This window comes from Neoarius graeffei, chromosome 14, assembly GCF_027579695.1.
Source record: "Neoarius graeffei isolate fNeoGra1 chromosome 14, fNeoGra1.pri, whole genome shotgun sequence".
Classification (NCBI taxonomy): Eukaryota; Metazoa; Chordata; class Actinopteri; order Siluriformes; family Ariidae; genus Neoarius; species Neoarius graeffei.
This window is the reverse complement of record NC_083582.1, coordinates 31,971,960-31,991,665: the sequence shown is the minus strand read 5'-3', so window position 1 is coordinate 31,991,665 and position 19,706 is coordinate 31,971,960. Positions and strand designations below refer to the sequence as shown.

Here is a 19,706-nt window from a genome sequence, read left to right as displayed (position 1 = left end):
GCTTAGAAACCGGCTCTTCCATTATTGCTGTTTCTTGATGTTGTGTTCTAAAAACGGCACTAAAACTTAGCTTCGAAACCACAAAATACAACTTTGATGGGGAAAAAAATATATATAATAAATTGCTTCCCTCTCTTCACGTCGAAAGGAGGAGGAAAGTTTTGCTTGTTCTGATATGGCGAATTATTAACACGAGGAAATACTTGTAATTTGCAACTAAAAAGACTGCAGCTACACTGGCAGCTTGAACATGCTTTCTAGTGCGATTGTGTTGCGCTTACGCAGAACGGCGTCAGTCCTGCACGCCTTAGCACGCGCACCTGAAGGCGCACCTAACGAGCTCCGGCACGAGCGCCGTTAACAAAGAACACCTGTCTTTAATCAATGAACTATGTTTGGGCTATTTAAGGACCGCGCCTATGCAAGGACGATGCGAAGTATTACGCTGCGTCTAGGAACGCAAAAAATCCGAAAAATAAATTTCTCCATTCGGAAAACCGGAGATTTTCAAGAGTTTTGTCAAATATCCGGATTTCCGGGTAAATCCGGAAGACTTTCATCCCTGTTTAAATTAGTACACAAGTCGGACTCGAGTACTACAAGCCTGGCAATCACGCATATTTCTTTATCATACAAGTGTCTTCATCTCATCCAGTTGCGTTTAAACAATTAACATTAGCTAGGTCACGAGACTGGCGGCACGGTGGTGTAGTGGTTAGCGCTGTCGCCTCACAGCAAGAAGGTCCGGGTTTGAGCCCCGTGGCCGGCGAGGGCCTTTCTGTGTGGAGTTTGCATGTTCTCCCCGTGTCCGCGTGGGTTTCCTCCAGGTGCTCCGGTTTCCCCCACAGTCCAAAGACATGCAGGTTAGGTTAACTGGTGACTCTAACGCTACGTTCACACTGCAAGGCTTAATGCTCAATTCCGATTTTTTTTGTGAAATCCGATTTTTTTGTGAGGTCGTTCACATTAACAAATATTTGCGACTTGTATGTGATCCTCAGTATGAACGAAAAGCGACCTAAAAGTGTTCCACATGCGCATTGCAGGATACGACGACGTCACACGCAGTGAGCATGGCCAGTGTTTACGGAAGTAAAACCGCCCGGTTGCGGTATGACCCATCCAATCTAGCTTGAATAGCTGCATCCCCCCAAATGGAAATCAGCTCCCTAACCTCTGCGTCCTTCCACTGAGAAGATTCAGAACCTTCACAGCCCGAAGCGTCCCTCGCATTGATGTCATGCGCCATGTTGTTGTAACTTTTTTTGAGAGACCCGCCGCCTACTTCAGCGCAGAATAGTGACGTTTGTGGCTTGTTGATGACGTGTAAGTCGGATGAATGCGACCTGGCGGTTCAGACTGAAGTCGCATATGAAAAGAGCGGATAGGAATCGGAATTAGGACCACATATCCAAACGGCCTGGGTCGGATTTGAAAAAATCGGATCTGTGTCGTTCATATTGTCAATAAAAGATCGGATACAGGTCACATATGGGCGAAAAGATCGGATTTGAGTCACTTCAGCCTGCAGTGTGAACGTAGCCTAAATTGAGCGTAGGTGTGAATGTGAGTGTGAATGGTTGTCTGTGTCTATGTGTCAGCCCTGTGATGACCTGGCGACTTGTCCAGGGTGTACCCCGCCTTTCACCCGTAGTCAGCTGGGATAGGCTCCAGCTTGCCTGCGACCCTGTAGAACAGGATAAAGCGGCTAGAGATAATGAGATGAGATGAGGTCACGAGACTGAAGTTGGGTTCTTATTCAGATTTTCTGTTCCACCTAAAAAGATCCAGGGCTTATGATCTCACACCTGTAGATGGCGCCATGAAGTGCACTAATGTCACATACATACAATTTCCTCCATCAAATCTGCTTGTTCTCAAAATGTCTCAAAAAAATCTGACAAGTCCAGATGAAGCCAAGTGTAATCTCCTCTCAAAATGCTCGATATGAAGAAATTTACTGGAGAACTTTTTCATAACAGCCCTGTGAACTTGGCATTTAAGATTATTGGATGTACTTTCTGCCTATACCATTATCTCATAATAATAATAATAATAGCTTATTTTCATATGACATTTTCAGACATTGAATTGTAAGAATGAAGAGTCCTGCTCTCAACCGTGCGGTTATAATGAATATCAGCACGTAGGGTATTAGGCAGAAAAAGAAATTTACCAGTCAAAAATAATATTTTATATAATCCTGATAAGCGCCGCAGGTGCGAAGACGAGCGCCGCAGGCGCGAAGTCCCTCTAGGGGGGTCTGGGGGCATGCCCCCCCAGAAAATTTTTGAAATTTAGACTTCATTTCCTGCATTCTAGGACATTTTCAGGGTGAAATGGCGTGTAATTTTTGATCAGAAATATTGCATATTTTTACTTTGTATTTTTTTCAGTTTCACTCCTGAATGTATCAGATGTATGTATGGTGTTTGATTTGGTAACAAAAGTGAAAAGAAAATAAACAACAATGAATTGTATATAATCTTTTGATCTAGTTACAGTATTTAATAAAAAAAAAAACCAACAGTATTCTATTTTACCATACCCCAATGAACCCCCCTTGTTAATCAATGTATCACACATACCTTTTCTGTCTTTTTGTGGAAAAACGAATCAGTTTTTGTCACATTCAATTTGGGGCGTTTGTTGGGATTCATCTTGATCCAGAAGAGTGAGTCAGCAAAAAAAAATGCGGTTCTCCCGCCAAGAAAGAGGAAACTACAACGCAGGGTGTTTGGCAATTTTCGACCAATCAGAATTCGCGATTTATTCAGTCCGCATGTTACAAGATTCAGTGCGGGCCAAAATGGCGGAAACGATGAAATATTCTGATTTTTCATTTCAAGTTTTCAGTATTTTTCGTATTAAACTGTGTTTCTTACGATTTGTAAATGATGGCGGAACCACACACGGACTGGCCATCGGGAGTAGCGGGAGTTTTCCCAGTGGGCCGGTGGTTCAGTGTGGGCCAGCGGAGAAAAAAAAAAAAAAACAGTTGCGCGCTGGCCTTTAATATGATAAGCAATGTTAACAGTTTCTTTAACAAACTGTTAACATTGCTTATCATATTAAAGGCCAGCGCGCAACTGTAATAAGCAATGTTAACAGTTTGTTAAAGAAACTGTTAACATTGCTTATCATATTAAAGGCCAGCGCGCAACTGTTTTTTTTTTTTTTTCTCCGCCGGCCCACGCTGAACCACCAGCCCACCGGGAAAACTCCCGCTACTCCCGATGGCCAGTCCGTGTGTGGGCGGAACATAACTGGATTTATCGGATGACATGTGGGAGTATTCATGTGCGAAAATTTTCGGCATTATCGTCCGTTTCAGTATCCGTCTGTGTGTATACTTGCCCGTTGAAATCGGCAATTGCCCGTCAAATTTACGGGTGGACGGGTCTCTGCCTAATACCTTATCAGCACGCCTGTGGTAACCTACAGCACGACCTTTTGCTTTGAAAAAATAAATAGTAGTCTCAGGTACAGTGAGTGCAGTTTGATGCGGAAATGAGCTGTAGGTTTTACTGAGCATCTTACAGAAGCAGCCACAGTTCTTCTGGACACTTTGACTGTCTCACTCGCGTCTTCATTTTGCACCCAAACCCAGCAGCCTTCATTATGTTTTCTTTTTTCATCTGAAAAGTGCTCTCTTATGTAATATGCTGCTCAGATACAAACTTTTTTTTTCTGTAACATTTAATTTTGTGCTGGAAAACGAATGTTTGGACTCTAAAATGTTTTTGTACTGACTCGATGATGTAGAAGTCATAAAGGAACAAAGTTCGATGACTGTTTCCTGTTGAGGAGTTAAGACTCTGTGTTCCATCTCTTGGACATACCACTAACCAGATGCGGACAAATTTCATTTCTTTTTGCCGATCATGGAACATATAAGTGGACGTCAGCTGGATGAATCAGGTGAGTCACTTACATGATGCAGCATTTCTGGAGAGCCAGACACATCGCTGTCTGAAGTATTCCTGCGATGACCGAAGGGAAGTTTCTGTCAGGGAGAAAAAGCCATTTACATTTCCACAAAACTGTTCTGTGTTTGTTGATTTCCTTCCAACCAGTGTTACTCGAAGTATGAGGTGCAGTTGTATTCAAAGTACGAAAATATTTCGTACATATTTAGTACTTTCAATTTCATTCTATCCACATTCACTGGATGTGAGCAATCGTGCGCTCTGATTGGCTACTCTACTACTAGGCTATCAGCTCATATACCATGAATAGAGGAAAACAAAATGGCGGAGCGTGTTGCTGAACCAACCCAGGATGAAATAAAAACTCTACTTGAAAACAAAACCCCCAAAAATACAAAAAAAAAAGCAACAAAATATGGAATGAAAGTATTTGATGGTAAGAACGTATCCTTTTGTATTTTTCAAGAATTATTATTATAGCATTTTTCACGGGGCGGCACGGTGGTGTAGTGGTTAGCGCTGTCGCCTCACAGCAAGAAGGTCCTGGGTTCGAGCCCCGGGGCCGGCGAGGGCCTTTCTGTGTGGAGTTTGCATGTTCTCCCCGTGTCTGCGTGGGTTTCCTCCGGGTGCTCCGGTTTCCCCCACAGTCCAAAGACATGCAGGTTAGGTTAACTGGTGACTCTAAATTGACCGTAGGTGTGAATGTGAGTGTGAATGGTTGTCTGTGTCTATGTGTCAGCCCTGTGATGACCTGGCGACTTGTCCAGGGTGTACCCTGCCTTTCGCCCGTAGTCAGCTGGGATAGGCTCCAGCTTGCCTGCGACCCTGTAGAACAGGATAAAGCGGCTAGAGATAATGAGATGAGATGAGCATTTTTCACAAATTGCTCCTGTCATTTCGCCAGTTTGTTTGCATTCTAAGCGGAAATTATTTTGTCAGACGTTTTGTGTAAAGTTTCTATTTATCGAATTTGCGAAAAAATAAAAATAAAAATGCTCTGTTTCTCAAAACCAGTGAATGTGGATAGAATAAAACAGTTATTCCACTCAATCTTGTCATACATGGCTTATACCCAACTCAGCACTACGCCCTCGTCAGCTATCAGCTCATGTAGGACTCGATTTCGGGGAATAACTATTAAATATCTTGAATGATGGAAAAACAAGTAAGAAAAAAATACTTAATTAGAAAAACTAGAGTAACTACAACTGGTCATTTTGTAGTGATTACTGAAATAGGTTTTGTCTTTCTTGAGAATAGCTAACTCATGTTACGTACTGTATGATAAAAACGTTAAACACAAACTATAAAAAAAAGCTTATTAAAAGTATTAAATGTTTAAAATACCTCACTATTCTCACACAGTTCATGACAAGTTTGTTATGAGTATTATAACTTCAATGACATTACCGAGGTCTTGAAAGTACTGAGCGAGGCCCTCTGGGCCAAGGTCAGTATTCAAGGCTGAGGTCACGGTATTTCACCATACGGACCGACCTTAAGCTGGTCAATAATATATTTATTTTTTTCTTTACCAAATTCTAACAGAAAACGAGAGCGCCCGAAAGGGAAAACCGAGCCGAGGCGAGCCGCCATTTTGAATCCTCATTCACGGCTGTAATGCAAATTGCTTCCTCCTCGGTATACAAGTGCACTTCCATGGCAGGGAAAAAGCTACATTTTGCCGCCTATGTAGTCCCCATTTATACAAATAGGAGTCATTCAGGATTCAGCCATGTTTTTGCTCGGCATTAGCAACAGTTAGAGGTTTTTAGCTTTCTCCTGAAATGTTTTCTTTTATTTCTTCTTCCTCAGGGTAGTAAAACTCGCTTTCGCTGTGAACACTGTCGTTATCGCTATCCATGCTGTAAAATTAATGCTATTCTCCTGAGAAATGCTGGCAAACATTTATAAGATTTTTGATAATCTTATAAATAAATCTTATTTAAAAAAAAGATAAATATTGACAAAAAATTCTACTATGTTTGTTGTTGTGAACGAGCGAGTCGCCAGAGGTCCGTAACTGGGGTCCGTACCATAGGATACGGACCTGCTCGCCAGCCAATCAGAGCGCAAGGATTAGATGGAAACCGCACCGCGAAAAAAATAAATGGAATTATTATTACATTCGAAGAAGACGCTTTTGTCACATCTGGACAAATGATCTTGCGCCATGACGTGTAGTAATGTCACATACAAGTTTCTACATCAATCCATCAGAGCTACAGCCTGAGAATTACAGTATGGGAAATTCTTCTTTTTGTCCTACAGGGGTCAGAGCTCAAGATCAGCACCCTGCAGGGGATAGGGTTAAAGGCTCAACAGGAGCAGCTTGCCAGCACCAGGGCTTGAACCCTGACTGTGCTGACTGTGTCACCAGTAACCTACAGCCTTAACTATTGAGCCATGACTGCCCGAAGCAGAAGTGAGAAACGAAACCTGGCCTCTATTCGGAGATTATTTTACCTCATCTATTCTGCAGCAAAAAATACACTGTAACATGACTGAATCATTTTGTTTTATTTCTCGTTCTAATCTTTGTCCATTTATACCTCAGCCTCGCCAAAAACATGGTGATACAGTAGGTGGAGCGGCTGCTTGTGTTTGACAAACCATCCAGGGTTTTATTTCTGCTATGCGCCTAGTGTTTCCATGACAGGCTCTGTGACCCTGACTATGATAAACAGGTTCCTGAAGATGAATGAATTATGAAATCCATCTCAGATGAAGCCTGTATTGTATCAAAATAAGGAAAAACTAAAAAGGTCCTGATTTTTTTCCCCTGAAAGCACAGACAAAGAAAAGGCCCAATAATGCTGCAGGTGTTCCATTGTAATTTGAATACTGGATGGCTTTTTAAGCACATACAGTACCGTACAAAAGTCTTAAGCACCCTATTTTTTTTTTCTAGATTTCTATTTGATGACTTCTACATTATGGAATCAGTACCAAAACATTTTAGAGTTTCAAGCATTCGTTTTCCAGCACAAAAATAAACCCATCCATCTGTAGCTGCTTATCCTGTTCTACAGGGTCGCAGGCAAGCTGGAGCCTATCCCAGCTGACTATGGGTGAGAGGCGGGATACACCCTGGACAAGTCATCACAGGGCTGACACATAGACACAAACAACCATTCACACTCACAGTCACATCTACAGTCAATTTAGAGCCACCGATTAGCCTAACCTGAATGTCTTTGGACTTTGGGGGAAACCAGAGCAAACCCACACAGACACGGGGAGAACATGCAAGCTCCACACAGAAAGGCTTTGGTCAGCCACTAGGCTCGAACCCACGACCTTCTTGCTATAAGGTAACAGTGCTAACCACTACACCACCGTGCCGCCCGCACAAAAATAAATGTAACAGAAAAAAAAGTTTGTATCTGAGCAGCATCCTACATAAGAGACCACTTTTCAGATTAAAAAAGAAAACTTAATGAAGGCTACTGGGTTTTGGTGCAAAATTACGAAACAAGTGTTCATTGTGGATTATTACATGGTTCGTTCTGGGACTTGTACGTTGATCGGCATTACCTCGTCCGGACTGATTGGGGTTTGAGGGTAAAGTGTCATCCAGCCTGCTGGGGCATGCACTTGATCCCATCATTATGCTCTTGCTCACTCCCGGAGCTGGCAGCTGTATAGAAATTGTCTTGTGGATTTGAGCCATGTTGGCTTTCTGTAGCTAGTGTGGGATGGGGGTCACCACTCCTACCCAACCCATAGTTTGCATGATGACTGTTGGTTCTGGATGAGCTCATCCGCCCTTTGACAGGTCTTGTTTTTCTATCCTGCTGGGTGTCATGCCACCCTCCTCATCGGTATTGCACCAGTCGGGGAGCCGGTTTAGACGCAGACCACCCATCCTTTGCGGCAGGCAGTACTGGGTTGCAGTGTTACCAGTAGCAAACAGAGGTGGACAGTAACGAAGTACATTTACTTGAGTACTGTACTTAAGTACACCAAAGCAGTTCCAGGGCTGGTTCGGGGCCAGTGCTTAGTTTGGAACCGGGTTTTCTGTTTCCACTGACAAAGAACTGGCTCTGGGGCCAGAACAACCGGTTCCAGGCTAGCACCAGCTTTTTGCTGGGCCAGAGGAAAGAACTGCGAGTTGTTAAGACCAACAACAATCGCAAGACCGCAAAAGGTCGCCATTTTTAAGCGACGAGAAGCAGCAGCTGTATAAACGCGAAGTCATTCATTATTGTTGTTGTTGTTGCTTCTTCTTCTCCGTGTTGTTGTTGCTTCGATATTTGCGCCAAGGTTTATGCAAACGCAGCGACGTAACTGACGTATACAGCGACGTAATGACGTGGCTCCCCTTAGCACCACAAGCTATGGAAAAGCAAACTGGTTCTCAGCTGGCTCGCAAGTTGAACGAGTTGTGAACCAGCACCAGCACTGGCCCCGAAACAGCCCTGGAACTGATTTGGTGGAAAAGGGGTATCAAATGTGATTGGTTTTTCACAGGTGACACTGAGACAGTCTATCACTAGAATTGCGCCACGTCCATAGACTGGATAAACACAAGATCAGTGATTTCTCAGCAGCGTTATTTGAACACGATCAGTTGATGGCAGAATGGATGCCATCAGCTGATCTTCTGGGGAATGCACGCATCCATGCCCCACATTTCAGTTTTCTGTACAGATTAAAGATTCATTTCGTTTTAAATGTTTTTGTTTGCCGAAAACGAACCACATCACAGCCTACAAAAACTTGCTGTCCAACCTGCAGAAACATATTGAGGTATGAAAACGTTTTATTCCAAGAGAAAGCTTGCAATGAAGTTGTCTGTGCTTTTAGAGCTAGCGTTAACGTTGCAATAGCTATGCAGTCTGGTTAGTCAAATGACTTTCTATGGATTTGCCCACCAAGTTGCCATCGCCTTGTCCACGGCTAATGTTTACACACAGCCAGTTAACTTGGACACTGTTAGTTAGCATGTAAAAACGGAGTTACGCTAACATGAATAACGTTAACTTATCTGAAGTCCTTTCAGAAATATGCTTTAGCATAATCTTGCGAAATAAACAGAATGTAGAAATCTTTCTTTTCTAATAGCATTAGCTACCAAATATGACTTCGAGTTTGAAAAGAGTTTGCTAGCATGTCAGGTGGAGCGTCACTGATTAGCTAGCTTAATGTTAAACCACCATGCATGCGTTCATTTTGTGAATTCACATTTCTGTCTTTGGTAACAGCGTTTTGTAAGCGTTGTGGCAATAATACAACGTGTTGACAGAAAATGTACTTTTAATACTTAAGTATTTTTAAAAGCAAGTACTTCAGTACTTTAACTCAAGTAAAAATTTGACTGGACAACTTTCACTTGTATCAGAGTAACATTTGACCAGTGGGATCTGTACTTTGACTTAAGTAATGAAGTTGGGTACTTTGTCCACTTCTGGTAGCAAAGTCCTTCAGGACTCTGACCTGACTCTCTGATGACCCTGCAATATCTTCACTTGAGGGGTTGACCCTCAAGACTGTTGATGATTTTAAATACCTTGGGTCATACGTGAGCTCGTCTGAAAAGGATATCAGAGTTAAAGGCCCAAGCCTGGCGAGCTCTTCATAACTTGATGTGGATCTGGAAATCATCCATGGCAAATGAGCTGAAACGTTGCCTGTTCATCGTTACAGTTACTGTACGGGTGTGACGCATGGACCTTAACCAAAGAACAGGAAGCCAGACTGGATGGATGCTCCATGAGAATGCTGCGAATGGTCTTGAATGTGACATGGAGGGACTTCATTAGAAACGTGGACCTATACGGAACCATGCTCTTGGTAAAAATAAGATCCAGTAGGCTTAAACTGGCCGGCCATTGCATGCAGCACGAGGACCTCCCAGCAAATTCAGTGGTACTCTGGGAACCGAAGCATGACCGGACCTCGTGAGGGGGTGGGGTCAATTTCTAACATACGTTGACCAGCTTAAGCGGGACACCAGTCTTGAGTCCACTCTGGAATTGAGGGCATGCATGCTGGACTGCAGCATGTGGCGAGAGCTCACAGTTGGCCGGGGAAACCCGAAATGATGATGAAGATGAAGCAAGTGCGACAGTCAAAGTGTCCAGAAGAACTGTAGCTGGTTCTGTAAGATGCTCAGTAAAACCTACAGCTCATTTCCGCATAAAACTGCACTCACTGTACCTGAGACTACTATTTTTTTTTAAAGCAAAAGGGTCATCTGATACCAAATATTGACTTTGTTATATTGATTTATTATGGCTTACTGCTGTTCATAGTGTTTTTTTTTAACGTAGAAACACTTCATTTCATTATTTTTAAGCCATTTTTTGGTCTACAGCATTTCTTTACATGCGCCTAAAGCTTTTACACAGCAGTGTATGAGACTAAGGTGAGTCCAGGATAAAGCAGTTATGAAGGCGAATGAGTGAATAAAAGAATGAACTGGATTTATATTATTATACATCATGCTCCAAGGGATAAATAACATACATCACTGCATGGGCTGCAACAACCCTTAAGTGTGCATGCTTGAATGTATGTGTGTGCGTGCAGGTGTATACCTCATCTTGAGATCCTGTACTATTCCTCCAGGTTCTCGCAATTCCGAGTCCATCCTGTTCCAGTGTCCCACCATTTCCCAAATGGCACTGTCTCAAATCTGCAGAAAGCTGAAAGGAGAGAAAGCCTTTCATTAACTTCCCCATCATTTGAAGACAAATCTCATCTCATTATCTCTAGCCGCTTTATCCTGTTCTACAGGGTCGCAGGCAAGCTGGAGCCTATCCCAGCTGACTACGGGCGAAAGGCGGGGTACACCCTGGACAAGTCGCCAGGTCATCACAGGGCTGACACATAGACACAGGCAACCATTCACACTCACATTCACACCTACGGTCAATTTAGAGTCACCAGTTAACCTAACCTGCATGTCTTTGGACTGTGGGGGAAACCGGAGCACCCGGAGGAAACCCACGCGGACACGGGGAGAACATGCAAACTCCGCACAGAAAGGCCCTCGCCGGCCACGGGGCTCGAACCCGGACCTTCTTTCTGTGAGGCGACAGCGCTAACCACTACACCACTGTGCTGCCGCGGCCTGTTCCTTTAAATGATAACGAGACACTGCTCACCCCACCCCCTTCTTCCACCAGCCAATCGGGTAGCACTTTCCTCATGAATTATCATTTGCAAAAGCAGTTCAGAGATACTCCGATAAGGAGGCTGCATAATTCTAAATATTCTATCCACAGTCACTGGATATGATCAATTGCACGCTCTGATTGGCTACTCTACTACTAGGATATCAGCTCGTATACAGTGAGCAGAGAAAAACAAAATGGCGGAGCATGTTGCTGAACCAACTCTGGACGAAATAAAAACAGTACTCGAAAACAACCCCCCCCCCCCAAAAAAAAAAGCGCAATAAAATACAGAATAAAAGTATTTGATGGTCAGAACGTTTTTTTTTTCCAAGAATTATTAGTATTATAGCATTTTTCACAAATTGTTCCCGTCATTTCACCGGTTTGTTTGCATTCTCAGCAGAAATGATTTTGTCGGACGTTTTGTATGAAGTTTTTATTTATCAAATTTGCAAAAAAATAAAAAATAAAAATGCTCCGTTTCTGGGGCGGCACGGTGGTATAGTGGTTAGTGCTGTCGCCTCACAGCAAGAAGGTCCGGGTTCAAGCCCCGTGGCCGGCGAGGGCCTTTCTGTGCAGAGTTTGCATGTTCTCTCCGTGTCTGCGTGGGTTTCCTCCGGGTGCTCCGGTTTCCCCCACAGTCCAAAGACATGCAGGTTAGGTTAACTGGTGACTCTAAATTGACCATAGGTGTGAATGTGAGTGTGAATGGTTGTCTGTGTCTATGTGTCAGCCCTGTGATGACCTGGCGACTTGTCCAGGGTGTACCCCGCCTTTCGCCCGTAGTCAGCTGGGATAGGCTCCAGCTTGCCTGCGACCCTGTAGAAGGATAAAGCGGCTAGAGATAATGAGATGAGATGAGATGCTCCGTTTCTTAAAATCCAGTGAATGTGGATAGAATAAAACAGTTATTCCACTCAATCTCGTCGTACATGGCTTATAGTTGACTCGGCGCTATGTGCCTCATTGGCTATCAGCTCATGTACGACTCGCTTTTGCGGAATAACTTAATTAGATCCACTTCTGACACAAAAAGTGGAGCCAAGTCTGAACGGCTTGTTGACGCACATGTTTTCTGAAATAGGCAGCACAAACAAAATTGACTGGGTGCCTTATTTTAAGAGTTTTTGGGTTGGTGGGCTCCAGATACCCAAATGTATGTGCACAAGCACTGAGAAAGTGAGTTTTTCATAATTTATCTCCTTTAAGGACCTTCTGAACCACGGATTTTTTAAAATCAAAATCAGTCAATTGAACTGTAAATTAATCAGATTAAAATAAAACCTAAATTAAACTAAATAAACAGAAATAAAGGGATGGAACTATTACATTTTCAGTGACAAGTTTTCACTTACTTCAGGTAAGTTCCACTCAGATTTGGAGCCATCTTTCAGGTAGTAGTATGTCTGTCCCCGATCATCCAGCGACTTGATCCACTGTCCACACAAACATTAAACGTTGTATATAACATTCCAAATACAAAAGCAGAGAAAAAAGAAAAATGTGATGCATAACTCGGGCATGGCTATGTCCTGTTTGTAACACATGCACTACCTGCTCCTGCGTATGGTCATTGGTGAAGACCCAGACACCATCGGGGTCAATGTTTAGCGTCCAGCCTGCAGGGGCACTGCGGTCTAGACACGCTCTGGGAATGAGCACTTTTTTCATGTAGGGCAATGAGTATTCTGAACAACTGGTAAAGGACAACGTATCCTCCTGCCCCAGAGTTCCTGGAATATCTTCTTCAGCAGGGTAGTCTTCCTCAGGGAGGGGAGGCTAATAATGGATAACAGGTAGACAAGTAATATAAAAAGTTATATTATATATATTAGGGTGCATCAGTTGCCCTCACTTTCATAAAATCTGATGCATTTTTGTTTGGGTGTTCCTTTTCACCAATAAAGACATCCTGTAGAATTTTTTGACCATATTCAAAAGTCTAATGGTGGCACCATGAGGTTCATTTTTTGCCAAAAAACGCTTATTTTATGTTTTCACGTAAGGTTTGAATCACAATGTTGGACTCCATTTATTGATTCCTTGTGACCCAGAGATCATGTTAAGAACCTTTGCAAGGGATTGAGAAGCGTTAATGTGATTCATAATACATTTGTATTGTTTAAAAGTAGTTGAACAATGATTCAATGAACAGCTAAAACTCAAACTGCGCTTGATAATATATTTAGAATATGTACTAAAAATGTGTATCTAAGATATTTGGTATACTCTATAAAGGTGCCATAATGTTTCATGAAAAGTGATCGAAATTTTGTTATAAAAGTCATAAAATAGCAGCTTTTTCCATAACTTTGAGCTCCTGGTGCCACCATTAAACTTTTGAATTTTGTCAAAATATTTCACCCAGTGTGTTTTCTTACCAAAAGGAACATAAAAACAAAAATGCATCATGATCGGAGGAACTTTTCATTTTTAGGGGGCAACTCATGCACCCTAATATATTATATATACGCGCACACACACACACGCGCGCACACGTATATGTGTGTGTATATATGTATGTATGTATGTATGTATACACACATGTATGTATAATCATTCCGATTTGTGATTGTAAAATATAATTTTTTCCATTAACTGTAACTAACTGCAGCCATCTTTCGAATCAGACTGAATCATGCTCATGTATATAGCTTATGTATGATCTGAAAACAGGCTGCAAGTACATTGGCAGTTTCTGTGTGTGTTTTTTTATACCGGTGCCCCTTCCTGTAGATTGCTGCCTGATAGAGGAGGAGTCAGTAGGTCATCCGGTGGGTCCCAGGAACTCTGTCCAGAGACGGGGTTAAAAAAGTAGTGTCTGCCACTCTTCTCATCCAGCACTCTCTCCCAGTCTGACGTCCATCTTGCTCCATCTGTGGGCGAACAGGCTGGAGACAGGGATGGAGTGGGGGAGACAGGAAGCTCCTTAGCCCCCACCTCAGACTCCATTGAGGAGCTAAGAGGGTAATCCCAGGTGCTCTGGCCGGTGCTGGGGTGATAGTAGTACTCTTTTCCACTCTCTTCGTCAGTGTGAATCTCCCATCCCTGGGAGCCTAGAAGGAGCGTGTCGTGGAGTTCAGGAGGTTCTGAAATGCCCCAAACAGAGGCGGAGGGCAAGCTGTTGATGCTCTTACGTGCCCTGGGCAGGTTTACGTACACTGCCGACAGATCATCATCCTCAACCTGGTAGAGATGAAAATCAATGAATAAAAAGCTAAATTGAATCAGGACATGGCAATAACAATACTTTTTGCATATTATATTACACACACACACACACACACACACACAATTCCAAAATAGTTGGGACACTGTGTAAAACATAAATAAAAACAGAATGTGATGATTTGCAAATCACGGAAACCCTATATTTCATTGAAAATGGTACAAAGACAACATATCAAATGCTGAAACTGAGGAATTTTGTTTTTTGAAAAATATACGCTCATTTTGAATTTGATGTCAGCAACACGTTTCAAAAAAGTTGGGACAGGGGCATGTTTACCACTGTGTTGCATCACCTCTACTTTTAACATCACTCTAAACATGTGAGAACTCAAGAGATCATTTGCTGTAGTTTTGAAAGAAAAATGTCAAGTCAAGTTTATTTTTATAGCGCTTTTAACAACAGGTATTGTTGCAAAGCAGCTTTACAGAAAATTAAAGACTTTAAACATGAGTTAATTTTATCCCTAATTTATCCCCAATGAGCAAGCCTGTGGTGACGGTGGCAAGGAAAAACTCCCTCAGACGACATGAGGAAGAAACATTGAGAGACTCAAAAGGGAACCCATCCTCATATGGGTGATAACAGATGAGGTGATTATAAATAACTTCCTTCTATAACAGTGTCCTACAGAGTCAAAAAGTATAAATGTGAAACCAGGAGATTCATTATAGTTTTAACATGAAGTCTGTTTTGTTGAGGTTATAAACTGTTCATTGATGGAAACTTTAATGCAAAATTGTTCATGACAACTGCAGTCCTAAAGTGAGCAACTCGACTGAAGTCCTCAAACATAAGTGTATAAAATGTATTACTGTACGTGTCCAGAGCCATCTTTCAAGTGCGACTTTTGACCCAAACGTTGTCCCATTCTTGCCTGATATACAATTGCTCAACAGTCCAGGGTCTCCTTTGTGATATTTTGTGCTTCATAATGCACCAAATTTTTCGAATGGGAGACAAGTCTGGACTGCAGGCAGGCCAGTTTAGCACCTGGACTCATTACTATGGAGCCATGCAGTTTTAATATGTGCAGAAAGTGGAATTGGGGTTGTGCATGTATATTATATATACACATTATATAATACACACACACACACACACACACACACACACACACACACACACACACACACACATTATATACAGTGGTGCTTGAAAGTTTGTGAACCCTTTAGAATTTTCTATATTTCTGCATAAATATGACATAAAACATCATCAGATTTTCACACAAGTCCTAAAAGTAGATAAAGAGAACCCAGTTAAACAAATAAGACAAAAATATTATACTTGGACATTTATTTATTGAAGAAAATTATCCAATATTATATATCTGTGAGCGGCAAAAGTATGTGAACCTTTGCTTTCAGTATCTGGTGTGACCCCCTTGTGCAGCAATAACTGCAACTAAACGTTTGCGGTAACTGTTGGTCAGTCCTGCACAGCAGCTTGGAGGAATTTTAGCCCATTCTTCTGTACAGAACAGCTTCAACTCTGGGATGTTGATGGGTTTCCTCACATGAACTGCTCGCTTCAGGTCCTTCCACAACACTTCGATTGGATTAAGGGCAGGACTTTGACTTGCCATTCCAAAACATTAACTTTATTCTTCTTTAACCATTCTTTGGTAGAACGACTTGTGTGCTTAGGGTCATTGTCTTGCTGCATGACCCACCTTCTTTTGAGATTCAGTTCATGGACAGATGTCCTGACATTTTCCTTTAGAATTCGCTGGTATAACTCCGAATTCATTGTTCCATCAATCATGGGAAGCCGTCCTGGCCCAGATGCAGCAAAACAGGCCCAAACCATGATACTACCACCACCATGTTTCACAGATAGGATAAGGTTCTTATGCTGGAATGCAGTGTTTTCCTTTCTCCAAACATAACGCTTCTCATTTAAACCAAAAAGTTCTATTTTGGTCTCATCCGTTCACAAAGCATTTTTCCAATAGCCTTCTGGCTTGTCCACATGATCTTTAGCAAACTACAGACGAGCAGCAATGTTCTTTTTGGACAGCAGTGGCTTTCTCCTTGCAACCCTGCCATGCACACCATTGTTGTTCAGTGTTCTCCTGATGGTGGACCCATGAATACTAACATTAGCCAATGTGAGAGAGGCCTTCAGTTGCTTAAAAGTTACCCTGGGGTCCTTTGTGACCTCGCCGACTATTGCACGCCTTGCTATTGGAGTGATCTTTGTTGGGAGACCACTCCTGAGGAGGGTAACAATGGTCTTGAATTTCCTCCATTTGTACACAATCTGTCTTATTGTGGATTGGTGGAGTCCAAACTCTTTAGAGATGGTTTTGTAACCTTTTCCAGCCTGATGAGCATCAACAACGCTTTTTCTGAGGTCCTCAGAAATCTCCTTTGTTCGTGCCATGATACACTTCCGCAAACATGTGTTGTGAAGATCAGACTGTGATAGATCCCTGTTCTTTAAATAAAACAGGGTGCCCACTCACACCTGATTGTCATCCCATTGATTGAAAACACCTGACTCTAATTTCACCTTCAAATTAACTGCTAATCCTAGAGGTTCACATACTTTTGCCACTCAGAGATACAGTATGTAATATTGGATCATTTTCCTCAATAAATAAATGACCAAGTATAATATTTTTGTCTCATTTGTTTAACTGGGTTCTCTTTATCTACTTTTAGGACTTGTGTGAAAATCTGATGAGGTTTTAGGTCATATTTATGCAGAAATATAGAAAATTCTAAAGGGTTCACAAACTTTCAAGCACCACTGTGATAATATGCAATTTAGTTCAACAAACAATGAACACAACACAGAAACAAACCACAAAGACACAATTTTCCTCCCTGCCTTCACGGTTTGCTTTCACAATGTTTGTTTCATCAGATGCTACGCACTAAAAAAAGCTTTCCTGTAGACAGGGGAAATAAAACAAGTTGCCAATTCAAGCACTGCAACTCAATCACCTGTCCTATTAAGAGACAGCCACAAATCCCACAGATAGAGGAAATAAAGAGCCCAGACCAAAAAGAGTACAACCACACATGCAACACCAGTACAAATTACAATATATGTAACAAAAAGTTTATGATACCTGTTACACAGCAATAACAGAGGAAGATGGTGAAAACATGTCTGTGAAGATTCTCAGTCATCCAGGTCATAGTAAACTGTGGGTGGTAAAAGAGAGCAACTGGACTTGCAACATGCAACTTGCAACTTTTCAAGCAAGTCCAGTTGCTCTCTTTTACCACCCACAAGATGGTGAAAAGTTATGCTTCAGGATTTTTCTGGAAAGTCTGAAAAGAAGGGGGCGGCACGGTGGTGTAGTGGTTAGCGCTGTCGCCTCACAGCAAGAAGGTCCGGGTTCGAGCCCCGTAGCTGGCGAGGGCCTTTCTGTGTGGAGCTTGCATGTTCTCCCCGTGTCCGCGTGGGTTTCCTCCGGGTGCTCCGGTTTCCCCCACAGTCCAAAGACATGCAGGTTAGGTTAACTGGCGACTCTAAATTGACCGTAGGTGTGAGTGTGAATGGTTGTCTGTGTCTATGTGTCAGCCCTGTGATGACCTGGCGACTTGTCCAGGGTGTACCCCGCCTTTCGCCCGTAGTCAGCTGGTGTAGGTACAGCCCGTCTCGTCTTTTAAGACTACAGATCCCATCAACCAACTTCCGCGATGACCTACATCACAGCTGGGTGGGATCACCTACGTAACTTCCTCCATGACTCTATAAGTGACCCGGAAACTCCCAGCTCAGTCTCTTTTGGTGCGGATGTGACTTGGGTCACACTGACAAAGAGGCACTCTCTCTCTCGTCTGGACCATCCCTGTCTGCAGGCACAAAGAGATCCGCTCGTCAGAGCACCCAAGAAAAGATGTCTTTCTTACAAGAAGAGATTTTTTAGCGCGCTTTCGTTTACCATTGGCCACGGTAGAACTACTTGAGTTGTGCTCTCTCTCTCTTGGTTGAGCTACAACCGGTTTGTTTGTCTATTATAAGTAACGTTACGACTGCCACCCAAAGCAGTTTAATTAAAAGTTAGAAGTGACCGGATTCCTTCTGACTAAATCGCTGTGCACATTGTTTGATCAGAGACTCTTCTCCACGAACGACAAAGCGTTGGACCAAGAATTCTCTGCGCTTCCACGGAATCGACTCACGTGCTCCTGTGGACTCCAAAAGTCTCGGAACATCTCTATAATCTTGCACTGGAAGCAAGATACTGGAAAGTAAGACTGGCATTTTTGGGCAAACTAGTCTTAGGAATTAGCTTTATGAAGTAGTGTGAATTTAAACTCAGGAATTGTTTAATTGTGCACACTAATCTTGTGATCTATGTTCTCTCAGTTGTTTTGTTTAATAGATAGGCTGTTGCATGCTCTCTATTCCTTCCTAACACCTTTAATTTCATTATTACACATATTTTGACCTCATCAAAATTTCAGTGGATTTAGTAGTGTTATAAGCTAGTGGAGTTAGCTACCACGGCTAATTCTTTTGTCTCATTAGCAACAGGGCTAATCTTTTTGTCTCCACCACGTGGTCACCTCCGCCCCACACAAACACACCTTAGATAACATTCCAAGGCCTGTTTTATTCCAAACTTTACGGCTCATTTTCCCGCGCTCACATTCAAACCCTCTTTGTCTCCTCCGTCCCATACCGCGCAGTCGCGCACAGGACACACCCCTTTTGTTCTCCTTAACATCACGAGGTAGAATTCTTTTGCCTTAGCTAGCAACCCAGGCTAGTCTTTTGTTTCAGGCCACGAGGCCACACACACACACACATACACACAAAAACACACCTTAGCTAGCAATCCAGGCTAACCCTTTTGTTTTAGGCCACGAGGCCACCCACACACACACATAAACACACCTTAGCTAGCAATCAAAGCTAACCCTTTTGTTTTAGGCCACAAGGCCACACACACACGCTCTCATATACACACATCCACAGATATCACTGACGACCATTTGAATGTATTGCAACTGCTATTACTCATTTTTATCTTTGTTATAATAAATCCAATTATTATTGAAACTGTGTGTTTATTTGTTGCTCCTAATATACTTGAAGTTACACAACCTAAAAGGCCTCCAAATTACCTTCAGTGTGCTCTTGGCTGTAGCATTTATGTGATACGGTAAGTTATACATTATTGCTGCATTGGTAGTGATCATTAACAACTTGGAATATACCATAATTTAGCTGTTTGGTAATTTATTATTAAGCACCAAAATTAATGGTATTATTAATGGTATTATTTAATGAGACTGATTTAATGATTTAATGAGACTAATTTAATGAGATTGATCACTTAAGACCAATTGCACCTACATACATATACCTACACTGGGATAGGCTCCAGCTTGCCTGCGACCCTGTAGAACAGGATAAAGCGGCTAGAGATAATGAGATGAGATGAGGTCTGAAAAG

The 19,706-nt window shown here is 42.4% G+C and overlaps 1 protein-coding gene across 3 annotated transcripts in view; it reads right to left on the bottom strand.

The window, feature by feature from the left end:
• arhgap27 (Rho GTPase activating protein 27) overlaps nt 1–19,706 on the bottom strand; it is a 104,979-nt gene that overhangs the window by 26,334 nt on the left and 58,939 nt on the right. For 2 of the 3 annotated variants that reach the window (XM_060939527.1, XM_060939529.1), the window contains exons 3-7: nt 13,772–14,239; nt 12,608–12,832; nt 12,409–12,489; nt 10,472–10,579; nt 3,935–4,006 (exon numbers count right to left, since the gene is read on the bottom strand). In XM_060939527.1, the coding sequence (XP_060795510.1) occupies nt 3,935–4,006; nt 10,472–10,579; nt 12,409–12,489; nt 12,608–12,832; nt 13,772–14,239 (954 nt within the window). The remainder of the gene's footprint in view (nt 1–3,934; nt 4,007–10,471; nt 10,580–12,408; nt 12,490–12,607; nt 12,833–13,771; nt 14,240–19,706) is intronic. The other variant, XM_060939528.1, reaches the window with a different exon arrangement.